Source organism: Cydia splendana, chromosome 8 (assembly GCF_910591565.1).
Source record: "Cydia splendana chromosome 8, ilCydSple1.2, whole genome shotgun sequence".
In the NCBI taxonomy this organism is placed as follows: Eukaryota; Metazoa; Arthropoda; class Insecta; order Lepidoptera; family Tortricidae; genus Cydia; species Cydia splendana.
Window position 1 is genome coordinate 2,707,376 of NC_085967.1, and position 18,606 is coordinate 2,725,981.

General features: G+C 38.8%; 3 protein-coding genes across 3 annotated transcripts; 2 read left to right on the forward strand and 1 right to left on the reverse strand.

Moving 5' to 3' along the window:
• Nucleotides 1-521: 521 nt before the first annotated feature.
• Nucleotides 522-5,147, forward strand: LOC134792659 (DNA polymerase eta). The gene is made up of 8 exons (XM_063763920.1): nt 522-771; nt 1,002-1,136; nt 1,328-1,430; nt 1,782-1,998; nt 2,226-2,343; nt 2,715-2,855; nt 3,160-3,527; nt 3,737-5,147. The coding sequence occupies exons 1-8, from the start codon at nt 638-640 to the stop codon at nt 5,110-5,112; spliced, it is 2,592 nt and encodes an 863-aa protein (XP_063619990.1). The 5' UTR covers nt 522-637; the 3' UTR covers nt 5,113-5,147.
• Nucleotides 5,148-5,559: 412 nt separating this feature from the next.
• On the reverse strand, nt 5,560-14,963 carry LOC134792669 (ATP-dependent RNA helicase DHX8). The gene is made up of 12 exons (XM_063763931.1): nt 14,817-14,963; nt 13,939-14,723; nt 12,624-12,785; nt 12,159-12,263; nt 11,635-11,781; nt 10,658-11,170; nt 10,000-10,247; nt 9,094-9,760; nt 8,280-8,573; nt 7,563-7,888; nt 6,547-6,726; nt 5,560-6,001 (listed from the first exon to the last, which is right to left on the reverse strand). Exons 1-12 carry the CDS (start codon nt 14,908-14,910, stop codon nt 5,779-5,781), a joined length of 3,744 nt encoding a protein of 1,247 aa, XP_063620001.1. The 5' UTR covers nt 14,911-14,963; the 3' UTR covers nt 5,560-5,778.
• Nucleotides 14,964-17,308: 2,345 nt separating this feature from the next.
• On the forward strand, nt 17,309-18,112 carry LOC134792660 (mediator of RNA polymerase II transcription subunit 9). The gene is made up of 3 exons (XM_063763921.1): nt 17,309-17,535; nt 17,620-17,725; nt 17,836-18,112. Exons 1-3 carry the CDS (start codon nt 17,429-17,431, stop codon nt 17,974-17,976), a joined length of 354 nt encoding a protein of 117 aa, XP_063619991.1. The 5' UTR covers nt 17,309-17,428; the 3' UTR covers nt 17,977-18,112.
• Nucleotides 18,113-18,606: the final 494 nt, after the last annotated feature.

Here is an 18,606-nt window from a genome sequence, read left to right on the forward strand (position 1 = left end):
AGTAGTGGAACACCTGCTTGTCCCTTTTTTGGGGTCAAAATGTTATTGTACGCACTACATTTCTCTAGTCAACTCCAATGCCCGATACGATACAATTCATCTGTGCCAACTGTTAAGCCCCCTCCCCAATCGTGCGCGAATCGCGGCTTCGCCCGCGATTCACGCACATAGTCTGGAGGGGGCTTTATAGGTGGTTATAGGCTTGAATTGAATAATGGGGAAAAACCTTTTAGCAAGTATTGCCAACTTAAAATTACTGCACGCAATAGCACCAAAAGGCCGTAACACACTATTGCACCGCACCGCGACCTTGGTGCGTCGCACCCATAAGTGAGAGCGAGAAACAGATATCTCTTTCTCGCTCTCACTTATGGGTGCGATGCACTAAGGTCGGGATGCGATGCGATAGTGTGTTATCACTTTAAGATCGAATTATCGAACCGTGCATGACATGGCTGTACATTTTGGCTCACTTTGACAGTGACGCTGTCACTTTATTGGAATGTCAAAAAATCATATGTTTTGGCGCGCCTGTATGCATAAATATGTTTTGATTTTTAAGATTTTTCAAATGATTCGTAGATAAAATACGCCTGGTATAATTTAGCCGTAACGTGGAATCATTAAACTAACAACAATGGAACAAGAAAATCGTGTTGTTGTGTTAATTGATATGGATTGTTTTTATTGCCAAGTTGAGGAGAAATTGAATCCCGAACTAAAGGGACAACCTATTGCCGTGGTACAATACAACCCTTGGAAGGGTGGCGGGTAAATAATAATCACACAACTGATATTCAGGACTACATATTTTGTGTTTTCTTGCTTGCATCGTATGTTGTAACCTGCTATGTTCATTTTGTAACTGCATGTTTGTTTTGGTTTGTATTGGCTAGTTTTCTGCGCCTCGGCGGCCTTTGCTTCTTGTTGACACTGATACTTGTAAACCCTACATTATATTTTTAACTTTTGTGAGTTACTATATTTATTATTTATTGCAGCATAATTGCAGTGAATTATGTGGCCAGGGCTCGCGGAGTCACGCGCCATATGCGCGGTGACGAAGCGAAAGAAAAGTGTCCTGAAATACAGCTACCCTCAGTACCATGCAATAGAGGGAAAGCTAATATCTCAAAGTAAGTAGCTTGCTGTAAGGACAATATTTTAATTTTAGCAATAAAGAAATGTTAGGAAACTACTTCTAAAGGTGAGAATCGGACTTGCAAGACTGGTAAGTGACTATTATAAAGCTAATCACTATCACAGGTCATTTTAACACAACCAAATTTCCTAATTACCTATACTAAATTATTTTATGACACTGTAGGTACAGAGATGCAGGTATAGAGGTGGCGAAAGTGCTGCAAACCTTCACTCCGCTCCTGGAGCGGGCCTCCATTGATGAAGCCTATTTAGATATAACTGTACCAGTAAGTGTTGGGTTTATGATTTTCTGTGTAAACATGAATAATTTGTTGAAATTGTTGTCAACCATATAACATTTAGCCAGAGAAAGGGGTTTCTTTAGCTAAATTCTTGTTATTCTTGGTCTGATGATATTTCATGTCTTTGTAATGACGATGATGATGATATAAAATGGTAGAGATATCAATAAGGTAAGCATGCTCCATCTTAAACTGCATTGGCAATTACCATGTGAGATTCTGGTCAAATGCTTACCTTTTTCCAATAAAATAAAATAAATATATGCTAACCCTGCATAGAAACATTGGAATATTCACAGCTCTTTAATACAACTTAACTTAATATTTAATTTCCAGGTTAAAGAAAGGCTAAAAACTTTAAACGTAAGTACAATCAACAGTGACATGATGCCAAACACGTTTGCCCTCGGCTATAACAGCATTGAGCAGTTCATAAGTGACGTGCACAACTATGGCTGTGACTCTATCGACTTTGACCATGACCACTCCAAGATGTTGCTCGTTGGAGCTGTGGTTGTTAGTGAGATCAGGGCTGCTGTGTTCAGGGAAACTGGTAAGAATTATAATATTTAATGAAAGCATATATGTTATACCTATGTCTGTGATTCCTATTGTACCAACTAGATAGCATATCAAGATGTTTTTGGTAATCCTTTACAAAAAGATTGGCAAGTCTAATCAGCAAAAAGTGAAAAAAGAAGTAAATAAGTTTATAAATACTATGGATTAAATCGTCCGAAATAAATATTTTTTATTATTTTTATATAAAATGGTTCTCAGGTTACACATGTTCAGCTGGCATTGCCCACAATAAGATCTTAGCCAAGCTGGTCTGCGGCATGAACAAGCCCAACAAACAGTCTGTGCTGCCCAAACACACTGTCAACATTCTTTACAAGTAAGTAGCTGTATTTAGCATTAGCAACACTCTTACTGGCCATTGGTAAATCTTATGTCTTTGCAATAAGCTCAGTTAGCTGAGCTATGCTTACTTAAGACTAAAACCTCTTCTTCCATGTCCACTACATGTTTATGGTCTTCAGACAACCTTGCGTGCTGTAGCCTGTAGTTATTAAAAAAATGCCCGTAAATTTTTGAGCAATGAGTTGACGATTTCTTTGGGTGATGGTCTTTTGCCATGAATCTTTGCTTTGTTTTTTGTAAGTTCGTAATTTTTTGGACCATGTGATGACTATTTCCTTGAGTGGTCTCATTCCATGATTTTTTAGTGGTCATTCAAAAAACTAATAATGCATTTTTGTGTTTCAGGACTTTGCCAGTGAAAAAGGTGAAACATCTGGGAGGAAAGTTTGGGCTATCAGTCTGCGGTGCACTGAAAATCAACAACATGTATGAGCTGCAGAAATTCTCCGAAAAGGAACTGCAGACCAAATTCGACGAGAAAAATGGGTAATCGATCAGTTAGCCCTTTTGCTTGGGGTTTCTTACTGTCGAACAACAAATAGACACATTTCAATATCCTTTTGACAAGAAATGGTTTACAAAGGTCGCCTCTTTGGCATATATATTATGCAAAAATCAATAGCAATAATAAATGTAGTGTTTTGAGGGATTAACTATTTCCGCGTCACCAAAAAATGAAAGAAACATCTCTCACACTTTGAGATTTTACCATAATGTAATTCTAAATAAACAATTGTTCATAATATTTGTGTTCGAGGTAATGACGTCTTTCTTTTTTTATCTATTTCAGGACATGGCTTTACAATATAGCGCGCGGAATCGACTTAGAGCCCGTGCAAGCAAAATTCAACCCTAAGAGCATAGGATGCTGCAAAAACTTCAAAGGCAAATCTGCTATACTTGATTTGGAAAATCTAACAAAATGGCTAAAAGACTTAGGAGATGAGATAGAAGATAGATTAGAAAAAGACGCAGTGGACAACAACCGGGCGCCGAAGCAGATGGTTGCCAGCTTTTCAACATTGTTGCCGGACGGGAGAGGCAGTAGTAGTTCAAGGTCATACAATTTTGTGAACGAGGAAGAGTTGTGTACTGAATTCTTTTCGAATAAAGCCTTGGAATTAGTCATGGAGAGTGTTGAGGGTGTGAAAGTTAAAGGTAAGATAAAGAACTTTGATTTGAATGTCTTCAACACATTACTCGTACATGTACAGTACGCTCCAGCGACAACTGGCCCCTCCTGCATTGAAAATTGTTTTCAGGGGAGGTAAGTTATTATCTCTGTAGCCTTTTGTACATGCAATAGACCCTTGTTGGTAATAACAAAGTTTTCTCGAAAACAATATGACATGTTTTTATAATTTCAGAAGGAGAAGCAAATAGAAAACTCAAAGCAGCGATAACATTTTTAGGCATTAGTGTTGGTAAATTTGAAGACCATTCAGAAAAGAAAACCAAGAAAATAATGGATTTCTTCACTGCCGGCTCCTCTAAAGAAACTACTACTACCAACAAACCCAAAGAAACGAGACCTGATGAATCAAAAGCTAAAGATAAACGAAAGAATGATAAAGAGAATATGATGCGTAGATTCTTCAAGATCAATGAAAATGAAGAGAAGTCTGAAAAGAAACTTGAAGAATCAAATATTGTACCAAAGGAAAGTGATGAATCCAGACCTGAATTACCGAAAGATAGAAGTACTGTTGCGACCAAAGCAGATGATACACAACGAATATCTAAAAATGAACAAAACACTGACAAAGATTACATCATGCAAAGATTTTTGAATGATGATGCTAAATCCGATAGTAAATCAAACGATCCAATCACACACGGAGCAGAAGATAGTTTATCAAATAAGTATGCAGATATTAATGAAATAAAACTACCAGAGCAAAGTAGGTCCGGACTAGAATCAACTTTGAATAAACAAGAATCATTCTTTGCAAAGTTCTTGCTAAAGTCAGATCCTGGTCGTCCTACAACTCCTGTCTGCAACATTATCCCTTGTGGCGAAGACAGCAACGATACACATTGCTCTGGCTCCACTATTGAATTAGAAATCAACAAGAGCATTGCATTATTTGATGACGACCCAGAGAAAACAGACCGCGTAAGCAGTATGCGCGAACTGCTCAACGCTACTTCAATAGCTGCTGCAGAATTAGAAGAACCAGGTTCTGACGTAGAATTAGAAGGTTCTCCTAACTTGATACATCCAGAACCGATCCCTTCAACAGCTACAAACCACCGTAATTCTCCGAATGAATTAGAGACGTTCCAATGCTCGGAATGCATGAAACAGGTGCCTGTAAATATGTTTGATACACATGCAGATTACCATCTCGCTTTAAAGCTACGCGATGAAGAGAGACAGCAAGTGCGAAATGAGAGACTAAAGCCAATTCCGAAAACTGTTGTGAATAGCGAAAGTACCACGAAAAAGAAACAAGTTGAAGTAAAGATCGAATCTGTGTGTTCAATAGCAAGTTTTCTCGTTAAGGTGGATAATAACGTCCCTACAGAAAAATGTGGTGAATGTGGAAAAAGGGTACCAGTAGAAAAGTTGACAGAGCATTTAGATTTCCACGAGGCCCAGAAACTGAGTAGACAGTTGAATGCGAAACCTACTGCCGTAATATCGACAAGCGTTAAGCGTAAAAGGAGTTCAGGATCACCGGTTAAGAAGCCGAAAATGCCCTGCAAATCTATACAGTCTTTCTTTGGCTCGAATAGGTGACACATATACTAGTACTTTATTTTTTGTTAAATATGTATAAATGTAATTATGTTAACAGTAAAAGTACAATATAAAATGTACAATAATTGACAGTTACGGAGTTTTGTTTTGTGGACAGTGTGTAGTAGTAGTATATAGCATAATAACCTCACAAGAAAAATCTATTTAACCAGCCTCGAGCCCAAACGGCAACAGGCACATAGTTGATGAGATGTTGTTTTACCACTTTTACCTTCTACTTCCCTTATAGAGTTAAACCAAGAAAAGTCTGCAGCGATTTTGATAGCCCACGCAGTGCAAATGTTATTTTAAACGTCAAACTTCTATGAAATTATGACGTATAAATAACACTTGCACTGCGTGGGCTATCAAAATCGATGCAGACTTTTCTTGGTCGAACTCTAGTTGTGACGTAAGCACTATGGACAAGTAATAGAAACAACTGCATCAGTATTTACACATTTATTTTTATTGGTTTGAGCCAATAAAACTTGAACTAATAAAGACATAATTCTCTTTTCAACACTCTGAACTTAACACTTTTTTCTAGAAGCGGTCAATTACAACTCCTAGTTCCAGCTAGAACAGCCAGCATAAGTAGCTGATTCTTAAACATGAAAAGCTAGATAGGATTGCTGAACTTGAAGAATTATAAACACACTATCCCTAGTTCCTCCTACGCCGCACACGTGATATTCTCCACGCGTTCGGCTCCTCGTACTTATTGTACAACGGTTCGAGTCGCTGGTTCTTCTTGAACTTGGAGAGCTTGGTGGGGTCGGAGAACTTGAAGAAGGCGGGCGCGAACTCCACCAGCCACTTGGGGTCGATGGTCGTCACCTCGCGCATGTACTCCTTCGTCGTTTGGACCAGCTCGTGGTAGATTACCCTGGAAACAAGTTTATAGGTTAGGAATTGTTGGTATTTGTACCTTAAGATTACATTCATACAGTTTATTTCATCCAATTTATTTCTGTGCTGTCTTTGTAATAGACTTCATACTGTTATTATCTAAGGACGGGCCTTACGGGCACTAAGAACGGTGCTAGTTCAGCGGTGTCACTCACGAATTCGAGCCAATCGTGCAGTCTAACGCAACTAGTTGCGACCAGTCGCGCGGGTGATGCGAGCTCATCAACCAATCGCGTTGTGGCGTTAGATTGCACGATTGGCTCCAATTTGTGTGCGTGACACCGCTGTACTGGCCCCATTCTTATTGCCCTAAAGTCCGTCCCTAGATATACGTCAATGGTTTTTATGACTATAGAGAATAGAAAAAAAATCAAAACAATCTCATTGCCAGCATCAAATTTGACTGAGTGTTGTGATAAGTACAGTCTGCTGAGGATCTTTGTCAACGGCAGTCTTTATATTGGCAGTCCAACAGATTAGTCCTTGTCAAAACAGCTAATTAAACATTCATAAATATCTTACCACTCGGGTTGTCTGTTAAAAAGCGCGCTGGACGGATGGATGTAGACAACTTGGCTGTCCACGAGGGTCCGGTAGCCCTCCTGGGGGTCCTTCTTGGCCGCGTTCCGGAAGAATCCCGAGCAGATTGTCTTCTGGATGCGGACGGTGTTCTTCGCGGCGGAGACTACGTCCAGTTTGTGCCTGGAATATTACAATGTTATTTAGTAAACAAAATTAAATTCAACAAACGCAAATATCAACGCCAAAGTCTGCGATGCCCACAGATAAGCTCTGCATGTGAGAAGGGGTCCAAAGGGGTACTGGACATATACTGTACTTGTTTTTTGCAAGTTTTGGAAACATTCTAAAGTTCTCCTTCTCGGCAACTATTAAAAAAATTATAGGAATACAAAACTTACAAAGTTACCTATAAAAAACCGGGCAAGTGCGAGTCGGACTCGCGCACGAAGGGTTCCGTACCATAATGCAAAAAAAAAAACAAAAAAAAAGCAAAAAAAAAAAACGGTCACCCATCCAAATACTGACCACTCCCGACGTTGCTTAACTTTGGTCAAAAATCACGTTTGTTGTATGGGAGCCCCATTTAAATCTTTATTTTATTCTGTTTTTAGTATTTGTTGTTATAGCGGCAACAGAAATACATCATCTGTGAAAATTTCAACGGTTCGTGAGATACAGCCTGGTGACAGACGGACGGACGGACGGACGGACAGCGAAGTCTTAGTAATAGGGTCCCGTTTTACCCTTTGGGTACGGAACCCTAAAAAGTTTTGAGGAAAGTTCGAAATGTAAAGTTTCGACTTTTTGGAATATTTTTTCGTAGACCAGGGGCCCATTGCATAACAAACTACAACAAATATTACAAGCGGAACTCCTTTTCTAATTTCACTTATTAAATAAGAAGTTCCGCTTGTAATATTAGTTGTACTTTGTTATGCAATAGGCCCCTGGTTCATTGGTACCCATGAATGAGTTAACTGATTAATGTTTTTTATATGTAGAAGACAAATCCTCACCTATCCATAATCCCAAGCAGCTGTTTCCTCACATCCTGCGCCCGCTTCAGCGTTCTAATCTGGACGAAGTTCTCATAACACCACGCGTTAGAAAACTTATTATTCCTCCAACTATTGAACACAGCCAACAGCGTGAGATGGTCGCCCTCCGGCTGGTTGAACTTGGCTTTCTTCTGGTCGGCGAGGGCCTGCTTGTCCTTGGGCCGGTAGAACACGTTCTGGACGCTGAGCATGGACACTATGGTGAGGATCTCGTCGGAGCATTGGAGGGCCACGGACATGATTAGGATCTTGGAGAGGTTGGGCTCTAGGGGGAATTCGGCCATCTGAAATGAAAGAAATTTAATTTGAATAATAGTGATCGCACTCGACAATTTAAAACTAGTATTTCTAGTCTGGTACTAATGTAAAATATAAATGAATATGGCACTAATGTAATCGTTTGTTAGTATTAATGTCACGTTGAAATGGTGACGTTGAATTTTTCACAGAACGACATATGACGGACGCAGCATAAGGGTGTCAAAAATTACGTAAAATTAAACCCAATAATTTTGAAATAAAGTTCAAGATCATTGTGGGGAATATATTCCCTCTTTCTTATAAAGCTTTAGCAATGGGCATTTACCAGGTTTTCTCGTCAGTACATACAAATACAAGTTGTAATGAAGAAGTACAAATCGTCATAAATAAGTAGTCGGTAGAAATCTACCTTACCCTGCGTCCAAGCCGCGTCAGCAGCCCCTCCTGGTCCAACGCGGACAACGAGTGTAGTTGTTCTAGAGCCATAATCAAAGACTCAACCGGCGGCGCGTCCATAAAGTCAAAGTGGAGTAAATCATTGATGCCCATAGTCTTCAACTGCAGCACTGTAGTAGCAAGGTTGGTTCGTTGTATCTCTGGTACGGGCGTGGGCAGCATCTCGTCGCGGTAGGCGCGCTCGGTGTAGAGCCGGTAGCACTTGCCGGGGCCGGTGCGGCCGGCGCGACCGGCGCGCTGCTTCGCGGCCGCCTGGACAGACAAGGGGGTTTAGGTGGATGTATTTTACGAGCTAAAAAGGTTAGACAGATATTTACATAGCTTAGGTGAAGTGCGGGAAAGGCCAGAGGAGTTTGTTGAGAAAGAAAAAGTCAGCCCCGGGCTACAATTCTAAGCCTCATCTGTGCCATCTTAGCCAAGTGTTGGTCTTATTATTATTATTATTGAGAGCCTGTTGTATCCCACTGCTGGGCAAAGGCCTTCCCCCGTTTTTTCCATTCTTCCCGGTTCTGAGCAGTCTTATCATAACAAAATAAATTAAAAATGTAGACAAATGTATTCTATTAAAAAATAGTGTATAGACGAGTTTGGAAGAAGCATAGTCCCCCAAAAAGATGGACAACCCGAAGGCTGTGTCCTACCTACTGTTGATGCAAAAAAAATTTTCATCAAACTGATAGACATCTCGAAAAGGGCCGATTTTGGTAAGCAATCCCGAATTTTAATATTGGTCAAACAATGATAAATATCTCTTATATTAATTTGTTTTTACCTGCGAAATCGGCGTGACAACCAGCGAATCCATACCAGTCTTAGAATTATAGACCTTCTGCTTCACAAAACCGGGGTCCACCACATAATATATCCCGTCTATAGTCAAAGAAGTCTCCGCAATATTCGTAGCTATCACCACCTTACGGGACCCGGGCGGGGCGGGCTCGAAAATACGGGTCTGCATTTCCGAAGGCAGGGCAGAGTAAACAGGTAAAATGATCAGTTCAGGCACATCAGGGCCTAGAGATTTCATCCTCTCGTAGAGTATCTCACAAGCCGTGTCAATCTCCTCTTGACCCGTTAAAAAGAGGAGTATATCTCCAGGCGGTTCTCTCAAATGTATCTGCATTACTGTTATTAACGAAGCATCTAAGTAATCAGTTTCTGGTTCTTTAGTGTATAAAACTTCAACAGGGAAAGTTCTTCCAGGGATAGTGAAGATTGGTGCTTCGAAGAAGTATTGCGAGAATTTGACAGCGTCTAGAGTGGCGGAGGTGACTATGAGTTTGAGTTCTGGTCGTTTTTGGACAGCTTGCTTCAGGAGGCCGAAGAGGACGTCGGTGTGGATGGTGCGCTCGTGGGCCTCGTCCAGCATGATGACGGAGTAGGACTTCAGGTCCAGGTCCATGAGGCACTCGCGGAGCAACATGCCGTCTGTCATGTACCTGCACACAACCAGTAAGGTTAAGTTAGTCAAGATCTAATAAATAATGAGATACTAACTGTCCTACCAAAATGCTGCTATCGCTACCAACTTGATCGCATTCAACAGTAGGTTTGTAGTGCTTATTTCACGCAAAACAGACAATTTCCTGAAATTCTGTTAGTAACATTACCAACAGTACCAACTATTTTTTAAATATAAAAATTATTGAATAATTCGTGGGAAAGAAGCTATACTTACTTGATAACAGTCTCAGGGCTGGTGCAGTCTTCAAATCGAATAGTGTAACCCACTTCTTGTCCCAGTCGGCACCCAAACTCCTCAGCCACACGTTTGGCCACAGACATGGCGGCGACTCTCCTGGGTTGAGTGCAGGCGATCTTGCCGCGCGCCGTGAGGCCGCACTCGGCGAGGTACTGGGTGATTTGGGTCGTCTTGCCGGAGCCGGTCTCGCCGATTACTATGAGGATTTGGTTGTCGGAGACGGCCTGGAACGAAACAAAAGTGTAAGAACACGCACTTTATTTCTAAGTAATGTTATACCTACTTAAGTCTTTTACTTTGACATTGTCTAAATTTCTAGAACATTAATTTTGTTCTGGTTTTTCTTTCAATCATGAAGTCGCGGCTTGGAATCCTGTTTTTCTGAACTTTTGTATTACGGAATATAATTTGGTATTTTCGATGAATGAAAACATCCTGAGGAAGCCTGCATACTTCCGCGAAAGAAATCGCTTGATGGCTCTTTCTTGAAGCTTCATCATTGAAAAATTCATTCCTATAATTAAATCAGAATGTTTGAGAAAACGTCTAAAAAAACATTGATGATGTATTGGTGTGTACGTAGGTGAAGGTCAAATGAATTCTATTAAAAACAGAAAATACAAAATGCACATACCTTAGTCAACTCATCTCTAAGCTTGTAAATCGGGAGTGATTGCCTCTGCTCCAGCAGCGACAGATTCGTCTTCTTACCAAACGAAGATTTCTTTCCTCCAATCACATGCTTCTTCCACTCTGGTAAATCCTGCGGCGTGATACCAGTTCCCCTCATATTGGCCGCTAAGGCCCTACCATCAGATTCCGGGAGCGGATCTATCCAGTTTTTGTTAAGACCAGTTGGCAAGCTTTCCATCTCAGCCTCTCGTTGTATCATTTTCTGTTCTCTTCTCTCCTTTGCTAAAGCTGACTGCATCATGGCAGCTTGTGCTAGTGAACCATCAGGGTTTTTCACTATCCGGACAGGGGATAAGTCGTGGAGCGCTCTGCCGTGGCCCTGTAGGAAGGGTGGCTCGTCTTCTACTAGCTCTATCTCTATGTCGGCTTCGCCATCCTCCTCTTTGGGCAGTAGGCCGGTTTCTTCGTCGAAGTCCGGTAGTTCGCTCTTGTCAATTACGCCTGATGATATCATCTGTGAAATAAACTCATTTTTTTAAATCAGTGATGAAAATATTGAAATAAGATTAATAAGACAACCAAGGGTCGTGAATGACATCTTATCAGGAAATGAAGTCGAATAGAACCCTCGAAGTGGCCGCCATTCAATTTCTTTCTTATTGGATCGATTGAAATCAAGGAGATAGAGAGCGTGTGTGAAATGTTGGGGCATAACAGGAAACCCCTGTTTATAAGCGCAAAGAACTGTCAAGATTATGTTTTCGATTTAGGCCACAAAATAGATAACCCTCCAACCTATGGAAAATTACAAACAAATATAATTAAGTGGTTTATTCCCCTGTTCAGGTTCCTCCAGATAACACGTGACATTTTATGGTGTGGGGAGGGGGTAAAAAAATCACATACCTATTATTAATCAAGATGGAATATCTGATAAAATATCAAGTGCGATTTGTCATACCAAACACAGCACCTTACCTGTTTGATTTCCCATCGCTCGGGACTGGAGACTCTGGTGACGCGCTTGCGGCTGGAGTCCTCGTCGGGGTCGAGGGAGCCCTGCAGCCCCGCTAGTACTGCAGCCGCGGGCGCAGGGCGGTCCGGGTTGCGGCCTTCGCGCTCCGCCTATAACATACAAATAGGTCAACATTGTATGACATTCAATTTGGTAGGTACACTGTTTCATTTAAGTACTATTTTTTATAATTTCAAGACACAAGTAGGTTCTTGTACACTCTTGTATTTCTTGTAAAAATCAGAGCTTCAGCTTTATTTGCATGTTTAACATGTGCATCTTCGTGTTTGACTATGATATGTTGGTCTATAGATGAACCAATTTGGATGCCATTTTCTATAAAGGATTTGTGACAATGATGGTTCTTAGACAGGGTTTAATTTACTAGATGTTGCTGTTATAAAATTTTCTTTTAAAGTTTTAGCACAGTTTTAATCAATAAAAGTACATTTACTTTTTCTTAAAATGTAAAAATTTTTGCACTTACCTCTAAATGCGCGTGTGATGTGGGGTTGAGATCCTTGCCTGTGTCCTGGCAGACATCCTTCATTGTGAGAGATACCTTTTGTCCAGTGACCGACAGAACTTTGATCTGCAACAAATTTTTAGAGTGATTGTGTAATTTCTATACTGAATACATATGTATTTCCAATACCAAACTTTTACCTGTAACACCTATTCGTTTTTAAAGTCAATTTAAAGCCAATGGGGAAGGGACGAGCAAGCTATGCAATGGAAATAAATCGCATTTTTGTTTGCTTTTTTTAACGCGCGTACCCTTGGGTCTTGGGTCCATTGGCCAAGGTTGGCCAAACATGTTCATTATGTTAATTTTTAATTTCGTACTTAATATTATTCTAATGTGTTTTATTGTATTGGGCTTATAAAAATGATATTTATTAATTTTTCTTATTTAAAATCCTATTTACATTTTGTAAACCAGAGTAGTTACCTTGACTTTGTCCCCGCGAGCGACGACATCGGACACGTTGGTGACGCGGCCCTCATTACGCAGCTGTGAGATGTGCACCAGCCCCTCCCAACGCTTCTTCACTCCTTCTATTTGGACAAAGCACCCAAATGGAACTATGTTGGCCACACGCCCATTGTATATCTAGAATAGAAAATACATGAATTTTAGTATTAGGTAACAACAGGTTCTCTTATAGTTAAAAAAATAAGCAGTGATCTCTTCCAGACAACCTTAAGGTTTCAGGCTACCAAAAAATGAAAGACCTGAGTTAACATGTAGTACCAAAAGTTTTAAAAGTGCGCAATTAATAAAATAAATGTGTCTTGTAGAAGATATGCAAGGCAAGAAATAAATTTGCAAAAAAATAATGGCACGTATTTAACCGGTCAACTAATTAATCGAATTTGGGTAATTTTAAAAAATAGAAATGGGTACTAAAATTAATATTTTAGTACCCATTTCTATGTAATAGAGTTGTATTTTAATGCTGTTACAGCTGTTGATTATTTTTAGGCAGGTACCAAGTATTTATGTGGCAACTAAATTATTATATTGGAGACCATTTTCATGAAGCACATTTTAAAAAGAAAACGGCTATCTATTAATTCAAAAATGAAGTTCTTTTAAAATATTTTGTTTGGTCATTACACGGTCAACCTAACACGCTCCTCCTCGCTTTGCTCGTCGTCGCACCTATCTGTTGACTCTAGCAGAACACAGTGGTAACTATTTAAATTAGTAATTAAAATTTAAAGATCTAATGGTATAATGGCCATTAGGCGTTTCATGATTAGAAATTTCGACTATAAGTATACTGACCATTACATATTGGTAAATTAATTTGAGGTGTTTTGTGTAAAAAGTGACCAATATTCATTAAATTTAACTGCTTTCGTGTTAAAATACTACCTAGCTGAAACGACATACTCAGTTATGACTATAGTTGATTACTTTTTTTTTTTTTTTTTTTATTATTATGGCTTTAGTTGATTACTTAGGTGTGAACAACTAGATGACAACTAAATTTTATGATCGCTTTACAATATTAGTTGCCAATTTATTATTTTAGTCGCCAACCTATTACTTTAAGTTCCCTATAATTTTTTTGGGTGGCTTGATTTTGCTGCCAGTTTTTTTTATATTATGATGCTTATATTTGAGGCTAATGTATTTTGTTTGGCGCTAATATATTAATGCACAGCCAAATTATATTATTAATATTATTATATGCCCAATGAAAGTTCCTGTTTAATATTTAGTTGCCCGGTTAATAATAAGCCAAAAATAATCATACCTTTCCCGGCTCAGGGTCATCACTCATTTCAACTTCAGGACTCCTTCTCTTAACCTTCTTGCCAAAGTCACCATATCTATCCTTCTGATCTCTGTCACGAGAAGGAGACCTGCGCTCCCGAGACTTGGAGCGCCTGCCCCGTGACCGGGACCTCCTGCGCCTGTCCTTGTCCCTGGACTTGGATCTGTGTTGCTGTCTGCTCCTAGACCTACGTCTTCTATCCCTACTTCTACTCCTTCTGTCCCTGCTTCTGCTTCTTTTATCTCTACTGCGACTTCTCCTACTTCTTTTCCTGTCTCTAGAATCATCTCTCCTCCTACTTCTTCCATCTTTACGATCTCTACTGCTACTGCGTACTCTTTTGCGATCATCCTCTTTCTTAGCCTCTGCTTTAATACCAGACTTTGATGGAGCCAAGGCCTCCAACTCTGCCATAGTTTGATCAACTACATTGTCATTTGAAGATTTGTTTTTCTCGTCCTTGAATATATCTTTAGTTGTTAGCCTTTTCTTCTTATCTTTTTCATCCTCACTTTCTTCATCTGAAGAGAAAACTGGTTTCTCATTGGGTATAGCCAGGCCTGGAAACTTGTTGGCTAAAGGATTCTTATTCACTCTTTCTTTTTCATTAGTTTCAGGCTTGGAGTTTGTCGGTTTCATGTGCTGGATGATCCGAAGCAAATTCGTCATGAATGAATCTGAGAATTCAGCCCCATTTTCTGTCAGAGCCGTTTTGAACGCGTCGAAAGTAGGATTCTTGTCTGCTAAGTCAATTATAAACTCGGCTGCAAACAAAGATAAAAATAAATTAATTCGATGATGAAACAAGTGCATTAATTAATAACAGAAAGATTTGTAAAACAATAAAGAATACATACCCAAATCCTTGTCATTCAACCCTAAATGATTGTCCAATTCTGTACATATTTTTGAGACTAACGACAAGTGTTCTAATTTAGCAACTTCGTCCATTGTTGTTATTTTTTATATTGCTCTTAGTTATTACTAAGGGCTACTTAAAATCAATTCATTTATCGTAAATTCTATTCACCATCAGACCAACATGTTTACGCCATAACACGCAACAATATGACATTGACACTTTAGTACAAGTGTTTTTGTCGTTATCTGTGGCAGCTCTTGTAAAGGGATAGCTGGACTTTACAAGTAGCACGTGGACTACCGGCCGTTGACACCAAAATGGTGGTTAAACGCCTTTCAAGATTAATTCTCCATTCACTGCACACTACCACATTAGTTTACTGTATAATAAGCTATCGATATTACACTATAAACAATATTAATGAGCAAAAAACAAAGGAATTAATAATGAGGCGTGACTATCAAGATGGCGCCAAAGAGCATATAATCACTACGTTCTGGCGCTTTAACCGGAAGTTGACCGGAAGTCCCTGTGGCAGTCTGTTTGAGTATATGTGAAAACAGCTCCCACAAAATAGTTTTTGAGTTGATTGACATTAGTTCATGAAGTTATATTGTTTAAACTGGAGCGAGTTGTCAGTTTTTTTGCCATACTAATTTGAACCTTATCACCGAGACAGAATGTTGTTCGTACCAGACTAGAGAAAACGGTCCACATGAGATAGAAAAACCTGAGCCCTGTGTCTCACTCGCACATGTTGCCAATGTTAAAAAGATACCATTGTGATAGAAATTATATCAATATACTACTGAAATTCATTACCTTCTTATACTATTTTAGTGCTATATTCTAATTACAGTTCTGATATCTTTTAAGTAATTTGTTAATTATTATGATGTTAATATTATTAACTGATTAAGCCAAGCATGTGCGCAACAAAAAAAACAGTAAATTGAATATGGTAGAAATTGTAGTAACTTTGAATATTAATTGGTATCCCCAACTTGATGACGATTAGGGTCACCATGATGTCGGTACGATTTGGATCGGTCTTACAAAATTGTTATTTCCTACTTAATGTAAAAATAACTTTACCTAAATAGTATACTAATAAATAAATAAAGATATACTTATTTTGGCATGTTTAATTATTCGGTTCACGTAATGAGAGCTACATAATTGCCAAAAATTAAATCCGAAGTCCTTACATTACAGATTGGACATTACAGACTCATATTTTTATACATAGTATTTAATTACTGGAACGTTAATTCTAACTATTTATATATATGTAATCGATTCTATATAGGTTGGGCCGACATTTCCGTCAGTATACAAAAGCGGCAAATTTGAAAATGTTGTTTCAATTACAGATCTACGATGACGCTAACGCTTAAAGAATAGCTAAAGTATGCAAAAGGGAAGTCATCACGTATATGAACACACCATGAGTATGATATTGATAGTGATAGGTATTTTGTTAAATTATGAATTATGAAGAGCATAAATAGTGTAGAATGCCGGTTTACACAGTTAAATGTAAGTTTTTATTTCGTCGTGTGCTAATACTTTATCATTTTAGTCAATAATCAAGATAATTTCGTGTAAAAACATAAATTGTTACGCTACGCTAGGGCTTCACAAAATGACTAGTATCGATAACCAGTGGGCATAGTAATAATATAAATTTATTTGCGTTGCAAGTGTTGAAAGTAGGAATTAAATTCGCAACGAGTGGTGATAAATTAAAACACGACCGAAGGCAGCGTTTTTAATCGATACGATTTGCGAATTACCAAGTACAACTACAACGTTTTACCCGACCCTAGATATTTGTCTCGCTCTCTCTTATAGCTGTCTTTGATAGAAATAGAAAATATTTATTTGGCGTACAAAAACATACCTACATTACGGTAAGTACACCATAAAGTTAACAATACAGTAAACATACACCAAATAGGATGCCGCTCAGCATAAGCAGTGTCTGTAAGACACTACGCTGGTTTTCACCCAATACGTACGATGGACGTACGGCGGACCACCTTCCTCACAATAAACCACGATCGCATTGATCGCGATCCAATACGCCCATCCCATCTGTAACAGCTTTTATAACGACTAAAAGCTTTATAACGACTAAATTAAGTAAGGTTGTGTGAAGCGTTTTACAGAAGAGAAAAAAACTATATCCATCTCTTTTCTGGGGCAATTATACTAGCATAGGGTAAATACAGTATGATTCTCTCATTTCTCTCTGATTATGCACGAATGAGAAAAGATCCTGGCCAAACTATACATTCCATCTTATGCTAATATCCCACATTCATATGACTTATGGTCACCCTAATTAGAAAGAGATGGAGGGCTCAGGTTTGACCTCTCATGTGGACACACTTTTTGGCCAGTGTACACTATCCAGTTTACTCTCTACGTCCGTGCATTAGTTTGACACGAAAAATTTGACATGGCTGGAGGGCTTGACGGCTTGTGCAGTAATTTTTTTATAGAAATTTCTCTTTTCTCATGCGAAGTAAATAGCGCAAGCTTTTCACATTGTTAGGCAAGTGATCTTTATTTTGTGTTGACGTTGCTTGTAATTGAGTTTGTATGATGGAAAACAACACCGACAATCCCGAACAAAACAATTTCACCCCATTATCTGTGCAAGAAGTAGACGTAGATTTTTTACCAATAGTATACGAAATCATACGAAGGTATTTACATGTTGTTTTTATTTTTAGCTTACCATGACTTGTTGTTGTTTATTCTTTTATTTATTGACCTTTCTCATTGTTCAGTGTCGAGCGTGATTTCCACGACAACTCTGCAAAGGTGCGAGAGTCCCAGGAGTGCAGTCTGAAGGTTCTTGAACTACAAAAGAAACTCGATTACGCGCGATCTCAGGTATGTTATTAACCTTATGAATTCTAGTTTCCAAGCAGGTTACAACAACATAATAATTATGCAATAATGTATTGCCACAAATTTATTTCCCATCTTGAAATATGTTACAGATAAGGCGTTTACCAGGAATTGAGTACAACAAGCAAGATCAAATCAAGCAGTTTGAGGTGCTCCGGACACAACTGCAGCTGAAAAGAGAACTACTCCAGAAGTACCAGAATATGTGCTCAATTGAAACTTCCTTCAAGTGATATCAGACAAGATGCCGCTCCGTGCTCTCTTCAAATATCTGGCTGACAATGAGCGCCTGGTACAAAAGTTAGCTGATTCTTACCCCGTTCGCCGTGCTGCACAGCTAGCCGTTTCCATGTTTTACAGGGGAAAGGAAAAGGTTTCTAAATTGGACCCTGAACAAGTCAATAGACTAGTGTCATTTTTAAAAAAATTCTCACAAAATGTAAAAGAAGGTATTGAGGATGCAAAAAAACAGATAAAAAAGTAAAAGGCTTCACATAGGTACTGTAAATATAATCAGTGTTCAGATTTAGTCAAGGCTGCAATAATGTTATGAATAATTTATAGAATAAAATGCTGAAATAGTTTTGAGCTATTTTAATTTCCCTCACTCAGAACAAATCAATAAAAATATTCTCTCACTTAAACTAGAAAAATCACATATTATAATGGTACTGCAAACAATCAAATACTGAATATAGTTATGATATGAAGTAGAGCAGCTAGCCTCACTAATACAACTAATATAATCAGATACTCACTAACATAAGCCTTAGTAGGCATAGTGCTAGTTTGTAGCAGCCAAGATATTGGCTTGTCATCACTATTGTCATAAATGTCCACTATTACCCTTACCAGACATCACA